This window comes from Diprion similis, chromosome 10, assembly GCF_021155765.1.
Source record: "Diprion similis isolate iyDipSimi1 chromosome 10, iyDipSimi1.1, whole genome shotgun sequence".
NCBI lineage: Eukaryota > Metazoa > Arthropoda > Insecta > Hymenoptera > Diprionidae > Diprion > Diprion similis.
The window spans coordinates 15,089,551-15,101,324 of NC_060114.1; the positions used below are offsets into that span (position 1 = coordinate 15,089,551).

Consider the following 11,774-nt stretch of genomic DNA (forward strand, 5'->3'; position numbering starts at 1 on the left):
AAAAAAAAAAAATCGAAAACCAAAAATACAATATTATAGTCAGCTAGCATCCACTTATTGCTGCAACATGCATTATTATATATACACACACTTGTAAACGTGTGTGTACAATATTTACTCGCACGTCGATGATCGCCGGCCTGCGGTGTAAATCATTAGAAATATTAATTAAACTGTAATACCGCCGTTCCTTATACAGCCTGACGCTCCGCTGTATGCCTCACACTACGAAAAACCCCGTTTTATATTCAAACTCGACTGTAATTAAATACGAGTCTTGCATATCGCCTCGGGACCGTTTTTATACCGCGGATAATCGATCCTTGAATTTCTTCGATGCATATGTTTATTGATCTCCTCTTCATTCTACGGTGTGGAATTTGTCTAAACAGAGGAAATTTTTCTATACCTTCTAAATAGCATAGATCTTTTGTTAATCGGACGATTTGGAGTCAGGTAGTTGATAGATTCGAATTTCGTAAAAATCACGAATTCGAAACTCTTCAGGAATTTCAACTAATGCCTGATATTGCGAGACAATTGATTAGTAATTCATGCAAAGTAGTGAATTTTGAATATCTATATATATCTAATTCATAGAGCATAATCCGAAATCCAAAACTCGAATAAATTTCTAGTAAAATCTAAAAATTCTGAAAGCCGATATGCGTATGAACAGAAGAAATTGACGTGATAGACTAAAACCACTGTATAATAAGAACTTTTTTAAACTGTCTGCATAGACACGAAATCGATGCTCGTAGTTGTTAAAAAATGTTCATTTACGAAACTGAGTGTATAGGTGAGAAATTGTTAAGTCGAGTGATATCACTAACAAGTCGGTATAATTTGTGCTTTATTCTACATCCGCGAGGTTGAAAATTTCATTTCCTCTTATATTGACGGGCTGCTTTGATGCTCGTAGAATATTTAAGTGGTTGCGGCATTATTCTCGCCTTTATAAGCCGCTGTTCCTGACTAAAGAACGAGATCTTAACAAGCCTTGAAGCCCGAGAAGTAACTCCATCTACCCCCCGTCTCCCTCCATCATTCTCTCTCACTCTCTCTCTGTCTCTCTTTATTCCTCGCACATAGAGGGATAATTCATTTATATATTGTGTTTCGCATTATACCCAAACTCTGTGAGCCATAGAAGTACAATGGCTACTCTCGCACCAACTGGCGGGGTGTTGGGTCATTGAAATGAACTGCACGCAACTCGCGGCACGTCGCTATATTCAACACTACGTTTTATATTCATTTTCACTTTGTTTTTTTCTTTTTTTTTTAAATTTATTTTCAACTCCATCCCTCCGCCATCGACTCGTATCCATAAAGCATTCTTCAGTCGTGATTTTGCACATAGATTTTATTAGCCTAAATTTCACTTCCCTGCATCCTTAAATCACGAGTATTGACTTGTAAAATGGTATTCAATTTCCGATGGTTTTGTTTTTTGTTTGCCAAAAATTTTCTTCCCGATCTTGCTCATCCTGATGATGACAAATGCACTCTCGCGTCTCGATGAAGACGAAGTGAAAATTCCTGCAGACCAGTCTGCGGATAGCTGTTGGCTTGGTACTGTATACATGGTATAGAGAAGAACGGTGGGTTGGATAATTTCTTGGGCATAGTGAACGTTCGAGCCGTGAAATATGGGGATAAAATTCTATTCTTTTGGTATACAGCATTTGATTATACCAACCTCTCAAAGTCCATTAAGTGAGGGGCCAACAGTTATTAAATAAAACCTTCGACCGATAAAGGGAACATTAATTTGAGCAGATTGGAGCCGGTTGTCCGTCCCTTGAAATATCCTCCAATTCTCCACTACACGAGAATGAAGGATCCGGGGGACGGACTGAGGCCTCATCCTGAGTCCATGCATGCAGTGCCGTATCTACCGATAATGGGGAGAATTTCTCGTCCTTCATAGCCGATGTTTGGAGAATTTTTTAGTCGAGATAAAACGACCGTTAAACCACGGCGATGTGATATTCGTAGAATTTTTTTCGGGAACGCGAAACAGTTTAAAAAAGAAGCACTAAATCGGAATCAACTTGCAATACCGACAGAGTTGAGAATGAATTTACCGTAACAAGGTATACGCGGCTGCAGCAGAAATTGGTTTCGCTTCGATAATAATTGCGGCAATTGACCGCATCGACGATTTATTGTACCTCATTAACAGGCTTCAATCCTTGCCGCGATGATTTATGATTTGGAGTGAAATAACGTTTATAACGTTTCCGGTAATTGAAAGTTGAACGTAGAAAAAAAAAAAAATAATTAAATAAAGAAACGTAAAAAAATCAAAAACAGTTCAACGTTGCATTTCTGTTTAAAACCAGTTATCGAGTAGGTAAATATTTAATAAACTGGATGTCTTTTGGGGCCGAATGACGGTTATGCCTTTTCTCCTCTGCAACGGCGTGTTCAAAATCGACTGGATCACCGTATACGTATAATCTCTGTGGTCCATCCCTGCACTAGCAACAAAGGATCTCTAAACAATCTCCATTGTGACGACGTAATTCCTTATGATGCGTGAAATCAATATATTTTTCCATTTAATTGACAAACGCATTGTGATCCACCCCTTCAGCCACTGCTGCACTGTTCCACGGACTCGATCATCGTAATGATTCGAGGAAATTTCGTTTCTCCATCGTTTTCAACGATACAATGACATAATTGTCGAGAATTTGAAACAGAGAGAAAAAAATAATTAGAAACCAACCCTTCTGATGAGAATATATATTTTTTTTCTTTTAACGACATTAAGCCAGTAGACACTGATCGTTAATCGGTTGAGTATTAGTTTCACGAGAAAATATTATTTAGCAAAAATTTTTTCGGCCTTTAATACAGATGCAATTTTTATTATCGAGTAAGACAATAAGAAAGCAAGTGGAAAAAATGAAAGATATATAATCAGAGAAGAAAATTATGGATTAAGTCATTTTTACTTTTAATCAGCTAAGATCAGACACTTCGACATTATTTTCGAGTAATGGATGCGACCTCTCTTTATCATGATCGATACATGCAGAGTTTAGATGAAATCGCCGCGGCCTTGGATAAACGGAGAAAGCTTTCAACAGATTGACTGAATAACTGTCGTAATGGGTAACAAAACGCAGTGCAGGAATCTCAATTGCATCTGATAAAGTAGGAAATTTTTTTCTGAAAAACTTCTCCATAACAGCAGCAGCAAGTTTTTAAGTATCAAGATTAAAGTCATTATACGAAGGTTTTCAGAGCGCATTGCATTGATCGCTTTTGGTTTTTTGAGTGGTTATTTCATGAAATTATCGTTATCGTCCCTCAGTTAACGCGTGTCAAATTGTCCGAAGTGATATTTTGGCACAGGCTTAAATTTCGCAATTATCTAAACGTTGAACATGACGATACGTAAATAACTATGATCTATTTAACGGACAAATGACAACCGCTCGTTTATACAAGATAATTTTCGCTGCGTAACATTATTTCCGATTTAATTAACTATAGCTATTTATACACGCTGTGTATACCGCCTTAATTCCATTCACAAACCGCCTAATTACTATTGTCACCGACCGACGTTGTTCAATCGAACAGGATAGAATGAATAAAAAAGTAGAGGAATGAGACAGCTAATATAATGGATGGCTATAGCTGTGTGACTGATTTATTGTGAAAAAACTACTGTCTCGTTCGATATAATTACAGCGATAAGCGCGTATCCTCTACAGCAGTAATTTGCGTGTTTTTCTTCCTGATGTAATTTACAATAATCGTTATATATACAAGTAACCGGTCTACTCGTTTAAGTCATGAGAAGATGTTTCTTTTTTATTTTAACTTGAAAAATCGATTGGCTAGAACAAGGAGAAAGAATCAATGAGAAGAGTGGATAAGGATCACTTTTTTACAGTTCCTTGCCGTGTCAGAAGGGTGAAATTTTTCCTCGACCACACATCGTTGACACGGTTGTTGAAAAATTTCGATACAGGTGATTGGAGTTTGTGGATTGAACACGTAGTGTGCCTCGAACTCCTACGACTCGCCCCTTTCTTCGAGGTTAAAGCCTTTAAGTGAGATGTGTACCAATTGTCTAAGGAAATCCCTATATTGTTAGGGAATTATTTTTCTGGCAAACGCTGACCTGCTTGGTCATGTCATCTTGTAGAGTTCTGGAGTGAGTTATTTAAAGTCCCGCTCATTTTTTCCCCACGCAGATTCAACGTGACAACAATAAATCACCACCGATCTAGGGGATTTTCGCACTGTTGGTACACGTCTTACTTAAATTCATTCCAGCGCGAGAGAGAAACTTTTTTTGGAGAAAGAAGCTGCACTCCTAGGCAAACCATATTATGTACACTTACACCACGATTGAAAGAAGCGTTTGCAACCGAACGAACGTTACACCTTGATAAAGAAACCAAAGAAAAAACAGGGAAAAATGATGAATAAAAAATCGATCACAATCGAGAATTACATTTAAAAAATAGAATTGAAGAATCGGACGGCGGTTAGACGGGGATAAAGAGGAAACCGAACGTTGGATGCAAACAATGGTCGAAAGGCAAGCTCATCAAACAAATGATACGCGCCGAGCTAATGATGATTTGTTGAATTTATTTTCAGCGTTGCAGGACGTTGGTCAGTGTAGGTTGGTGTATATTATCCATGGATGTTTAAGACGCGGCCCCGTTGGGGTCCCATTGAGAGGCCATTGAGGTTGAAGCCCCTGAGAGATGCGGAGGTGCGGCGTATTCCAATTCCTACCAACAATAGACAACTGTAAATCAACTCTCAACAATAGCATTAAACACCGCGGTGTATGCTTTGCGGCATTCGTACGGCTAATGATCGCCTCTCTCAGCTTCGTCTGAGGTGGTGGTGACCGTCTTTTCTTCTTTACTGCCTCCTCCTCTTCCTCATCCTCATCCTCATCCTCCTCGACTTCTCACCTTGGTCTGGCCGTAATCTCCTCTCTTATTTCTCCTCAGGCTTGTCAGCATCTTGCCAACCAAATCAACCAATCTTACATATCTACCTACCATATGTTGACCATATATACATATACATACCGAGGCGCATGTGTTCATCGTCAGCGCTGATAATTTATTTCGAACCGGAATTTCATCGAGACTTGAGAAAGCTGGGTGGGGGGATTATAATGAGAAGAAAAATAAAGAAAGAAATTTCTAGTCAACGATCCGAAGAAATCGAACGCCACATTTAATCGTTGCAGAGATTGAATGAGAGGAGTTTAGATATTTCATAAGCGAATAACGAATCGCAGCTTATCATTCGGTCATGGTATCGACGACAGTTATTAAATCTCTCTTTCGTTCGATATATTTCGGTCATGCATACCGGTCATCAGATGCGGTCGACTAATCACGACGTACTTACCCAGCGACATGATTTCAGCGTGAATTTAGTATTTTCTACAACTCCTAATTTACGGGGATTGTGTATATAGTATGAGTAAATAATATGTCGTTAATAAATAAATAAATTGATAAATGTGAGTAAAAACGAAGATTACGCAGGTAAGTTAGCGTCGATTTATCGTTTCTGTATTATACACGTAAGCCGGAACGATATATATATATATATTTATATACTTATATTTTCGTTGTTTATTTACAATAATTTATTCATCGTTGTCGATAATAATATCCGTAATCTAGAAGACGCGCGCGGTTCGTCGCACCGTCTCAATTTCGAGTTGTTTTTTTTTTTTTTTTTTTTTTCTCTTTCTTTCGAGATTCGTAAATCTTACAAGTATGTTGTACCCATAATATATAAATATAATATCATAGGCCCTTAAACTTCACACCGAAATTATTCACCCATATAATAATATCATTAATATCACGATCATTATACATACATAATTTTTTTTTTTTTCTTTCTTTCCTATCTTCTACCTGCACGTATTACGGGTTATATTATTATTACGTAACGTCTAATATAATTATATTTCATTATACAGATCGTTTAATCATAGTATCGTAATATTCGTTTAAATATTCAGTTATTTATTACATAAGTTATGCACATTTCGTAACACTACTACCCGAGCGTTTATAATTATTTTTCGATTACTATAGTTTATTTATAAATTTATTTACAAGTATTATCATGCCCGTTATAACGGTCCTGATTTCCTTTTTTTTCCATTCTTATACTCGACTCAAATACGTAGTTTTGAAAAACTATTGACAGCCCAGAGGTCAAGTGATTTTTATTTTCCTTAAACTGACACCGAATATCAAAAAACAAGGGTCTAATCAGCGTATCTCTGATTCATTCGTTTACATCACAGATTACAAAGCCTAACATTATGTCAACAGATTATTAATCGATCCATCGATAACGGACAGATAACGGAACTATCGGACACTGCAATTGTGAATTTTTATGATACGTTACTGAACCCTGAACGACGTTGACGGTCACGATATCAGATTAAAGCCGAGATTCTACCGATCGAATCAGTTTTTTTTTTTTCAACTAATTATTTATGCAGAATTATTATTGGCTAATCGATAAACTTATTTTCTTTCACGACGAGACAACAGCTATGGAAAATACACTTCATTGACTATCATCTGTATTGCCAACAATTTGGGACAATCGACGTTCGTTCAATCGATGATCGTGAGTACGATATAGTAAATCGGGCGATGTTTGAATCATAAAAAAAAAAAAAAAAAATAAAGAAAAACCAATTTGTCGTAGAACAATAAAATTAACACTGATTAGTCGTTTCGAGTTATTGCCTGAACCTGAATTGAATTGTCTTTATAAACTCAAAATATTTTGCGTTGAATTCCCATTACTTCAAATGACTCTTTTTCACTTTACGTGGTTTGACATAATTCCAAGTGATACTAAGAATGTTTTAGAAAAATGATGATATTTCCACTGAAAAAAAAAAAATTGTCAAATTCAAAAACTCGTGTCTTGACGTTGACTACGCGACGGCGAGTGATTAACGAACCACAATCAATATCCGGGATGCTTCTGAATCCCGGAAGCGGTCAAAGCAAGAGGTTGAATCTGTGCAAACCCGGCATACAACGGCCTGGGAGCAAAAGGTCTAGCCTTTCCGGCAATTCCACGCCGTTCGAGAGCCGTAGTATCTTCCACATCGTCGTTGTCGGGTGCTATGATGTTCTCAATAGTGAAGGGTTTCTTTTTTCGCTTCTTTCCCTCGCAGGGCTGAATAACCGTAGTGGCGCCACCTTGCGGAGATGCCGGGCTGTACAGTGGCGCCCTCGCAGCGGCAGCGCCCTCAGTTGGCGAAGCCTGAAGTCCGGTGAAGAACTCGGCTGGCTGCTGGAGCCCAGGCTTGGTGAGGTGCTGCTGACGCTGTTGGTTCTCCTTTCGGTGTTTGGGAAAGCGTTCTCTGCGCTCGTTGGCCGCCTCCTGATGCGTCGAGGCTTCGAAGCTCCTGGCGAAGGCGGCGTTCCTGATAAGACGGTGATCCTCCGGACCAAGGGGAAGCTGGACGCCAGAATTGGCGGTTTGGAGGCGGATATCGACCTCGGGTCGATCGGGGAGCGACTGTTGGTGCGGAACAAGGAAGGGCTGCATCGAATGAACGTAGGCGGAGGTCGAGAGACCCGTGAAGTCCCAGGCCCAGGAGGACCGAGTCGTGATTTCAGGGCGCTGGTCGGAGGGCTGGAGGTGCGCCGTAGATCCTCCGAGTCGCTGCTGCGCCTCTGGCGAGATGAAGTAGAAGCCGGTAGCGTCGTGGTTGCCTCCTGGGAAGGCGTAGCCGGCGGATCCCGATGCCGTCGCTGCCGCCATCATCTGCTTCTCCTGCATCTCCCACTGGAGGAGGTCTTCCTTCAGTCGGTGGAGGTTCGCCGCGCTCAAGCCTCCGGTCGAGGATGCTCGGGACATGGCTTCCGTCGTCGCCGTGGACGGAAACGTCGAGGCTAGTGCCTGTAGCTCGGAGTTTAGAAGCTCTTTGTCCGGCTTGTGCAGCTTGAACCGCTTTCGCCGACGGAGCAGGGAACCGTTTTCAAACATTGATAGCGCCTCCGGATGCAGAGCCCAGTACGCGCCCTTTCCGGGACGGTGAGGACCTCGAGGTACCTGGAAATTGTTCATTCGCGGTTTAACCAGGGTGGTTGGACGTGCCAAGAACGTTCCGTCGCGCTAGTCAGTTCCTCAAGCACATGCATGGTACTGCTCGATAGTTTCATAGGAATTATCGTTAGTCAAAGTTGAGCATCGATAAAATGAGGTTACGTCTGTATGGGGTGGAGTAATCTTGAGGGTCGTTAAAGGAATAAAAAAAAAGTCTAAACAATGAGACCTTGAATAGCTGTTGACGTTTGCTTTAACATGGATAGTGTTACTCATCGGATTGATCCATTTTTTAACCGAGACCGAACGGAAGACTAGGATTTAAGGACTAGACTATTTCACATCGAGAGTTGAGAACAAACCACCTCCTAGATGCATTGGCAGTGGACCGAGAGTTGCTAATGAAGAGTTATTAGCTTTTACTGCAGTCAAAGGATGTGTACAAATGACGTTGACTTTAGTCCTTATACTGTCACAACGCAGGAAACGTACTACGCTAATCTCACGTCGAGAAATACGACATTATGTATAGCACGACGTAATTTTATCGATAACAAATCATTTTTTAAATCACTCTCTGTATACACTGAGTGCTATCCGACGTTATCCCGGTGAAGATACTTCAGTCAAGCACTACTCACGATGACAGAGGATCAGCTGATTATCTTCCTGTTTCTGCGAAGCGATAACTATGGAATATGGAATATCCGATACTTTGACTCACCAATGGAAGTGATTAATTAGTGTCACATCACATTAATCCTGCGTTGAAATTCTTAAAGAAGAGATACCGAATCTATTTCACTTCCCGAAACGCTAAATATAAATTCCAAGAATGTTCTTCAAGTAGACAATATTATCAGTACACGGACGTCTAGTTGAACTACTTATCTAAAGTGGAAGTGAAATGAATTCCTGATTATCAGACCACCAAGCTCAAGGTTGTGCTGACACGTTACCCATCTCGAATTCTTCGTTACTAATGTCACGGATCAAAGCGAGTGATCCCACCTCCACGGTGGTATTTTTTTGTCCGTTCTCGGAGTCCCTTTTTCAGGTCGACTAATAAGCTCGGTTTCGGTCTGATTAAAAGAGGAAGCTATGCGTTTCAGTGCCAACCCCTTTTCCCAGATGTTTCGTCGGTATGTGTGGTACACACTCAGGCTGATGTAGATATATAGTGGGTATCTCTTTCGGACCTCCGAAGCGGAAGGGCTGGTTAGCCGTTGTTGTCGGACAAATTAGAAATGTACAAAATTAATTACTGCATAGTTGATTCATTTGACAACCAAGCGGTATACGAGGATCCGGAAAACCGTATGGCGTTTACCGCGTTCTCTAATGAGGTTATCTTCGAAAGGACGATCGGCAGTGGTGGATATGCATGACATTTGCACTTCAGCTCGTTGTCAGAAAATATAATCAAGATTCTAGAAACGGATGCAATCATGTAATCCGGAAAATCAAACAACAGAGAGTAATGAAACGTGGAAAAATTCATGAGGTTCTGAGTCAAGGAAACCAGACTATTTACGATATTGATTGGATAACGACGGTAATTTGTACCGAGCAGTACGGCATGGTCAACACACCCGTACCCACGACACACTTCAAAGAGAGAGAAAGAGAGAGAGAAAGAGAGGTAGAGAACGAAGGTGGGTATCCATTAGCGCAGGTGTGCAGCACCCATTGTGCAAGGCACGAACCCTGTAACCTGATCCTTATTTCGTATGGAGATAATCGAGTCAATAAGAGATCCTCTCGACTTGAGTAAACAAGCTGTATTCACCTGCAGTATAACTTATCGTCTATACAATATTCAATACGACTTAAGAGCTTTCAAGATCTAACTGATATCATTGTCTATAAACTGAACGGTTATACTGTTTTCTGCTTAATTGCAGATTCACAATTGGTGTAACGATTTTCTCGATTCTTAGTCAGGTTATAGAAATCTCGATTGACGGATGTTTTCGGTGGTTTGCAGTCTGACTGTTGACCGATTGGACTCGAATGTGTTGAGAACCAGAAGGTTTAGATACGAAAGGATTTGTCTCGTGTTTTGGTGTGTACAGAATTCACTGCTAGTTACTTTCAATCGACCCTCAACATGCTTTTACCAATACTTGTAAGGATAATTCTTCCATTATTTACCAATTTAGTCTAGGACCAATTACCTTGATGAAACAATCGTTGAACGATAGATTGTGTCGGAGTGAGTTTTGCCACCGACGCGTGTCCTTTCTGTAGTACGGAAACCGGTCTCCGATAAACTTATAGATTTCTGCCAGTGGCAGCATTTTGTCACGTGAAGACCATATCGCCATTGCGGTCAGCGAGATGTAGGAATAAGGCGGCTTCTGGTCACCGTAAGAGTCTCGCGACGGCCTGGGCATCGTTCCGTCGAATTCAAAAACGGTCCCTTCAACTGTCAATATTCGTCGACCGTCGGTTAAATCGACTCTCTTTCTCCATGGCTATAGTCGCTTCGCACGATAAACATGGAAAACCCCATGATTGACGAGAATATAAAATTACTGCTCATCCACTGTTTCAAGTCCTTTTTGACACACTCTGTATATATATGTATACACCGATTGCTGATTCGACGATCACATCTCATCAGTAAATGATAACGAAATGCTGTGATCGATGACGTTGAAGATGAGGATGTTTGGTTGTTACTTTGAGCTGGCAGTCGATTGGTCACTGATTTCAATACTGATCACAACCTGCACAACTCGCTAGTTATCACCACATTATTGAACTCACATCCATGTTATATCCAATGGATTGCACTGTACGTTTCTGGCGCTCTCCTGAGCGTGGAGCGAGTGGAGATAAAAAAGAGCTTCTGATCCTGCAGGATCACCGCGTGAGATGCAACCTCTGAGGCAGGGGCCTGTCGCCTACTGACGCATCGGCATCCCCACACCCCAGAGTCCGGAGGATTCCCCCGTTTGTAACCTCCGGGCGAAGGAGGGTGCGAGGATTAGACTATGGCTACGGCCACGCCCAAGGTGCCCAGTCAGTTTCCCATGGACATGAGAACCTGTAACCAGAAGACCCTTTCTTCTCTCGCCAACCGGGACGCCGGATCCTGGCCTCGCCTCCGAGGCGGTTCTCCACCAGGAGGAGCGCCGCCTCCGAGGGAATAGAGGAAAAAACAAAACAGAGAGGGATAGAGAGAGAGAGAGAGAGATAGATAGAAAGAGGGAGACTAGGAAGCGAGGCGTAATGGCAGTTGGAGAAAGACGGATAATGGCCAGTAAGTCGTGGTTGGGCGGCAATGTGAGGTTCAGCGATTGTTAACCGGGACTCTAGTTACAATCCCGAAGTCTGAAGAATGATCGATGTTGCAGGATCATCGAGTGGAGCGAGAGCGGAACGTCGGCGACGGCCGCTGCCAGCGTCTGTTCGCATAACGGGCACTTATGCAGCGCGGAACCGTACCTTCTACCAGCTATTCTTAAGGCGCGAGAGTGAAGCATCCGTGCAACATTATTATATATATATATACATATATATATATATATATGTAGGTGCATGCAGCATGACAGAGAACCGCGGAGGTCTTGGTGCTCGGATCTGAGAGGCTGCGGTATGCGTTTGTTCCCGAGCTTTTGCTAAAGGGTGTCGGTTTACGAGGGCCCAATATATGATTGCTGAGG

General features: G+C 41.4%; 1 protein-coding gene across 1 annotated transcript; it reads right to left on the reverse strand.

Moving 5' to 3' along the window:
* Nucleotides 1–6,996: 6,996 nt before the first annotated feature.
* On the reverse strand, nucleotides 6,997–10,625 carry LOC124410916 (hepatocyte nuclear factor 3-beta-like). Its single transcript, XM_046889645.1, has 2 exons — nucleotides 10,281–10,625; nucleotides 6,997–8,109 (listed from the first exon to the last, which is right to left on the reverse strand). Exons 1-2 carry the CDS (start codon nucleotides 10,497–10,499, stop codon nucleotides 7,012–7,014), a joined length of 1,317 nt encoding a protein of 438 aa, XP_046745601.1. The 5' UTR covers nucleotides 10,500–10,625; the 3' UTR covers nucleotides 6,997–7,011.
* Nucleotides 10,626–11,774: the final 1,149 nt, after the last annotated feature.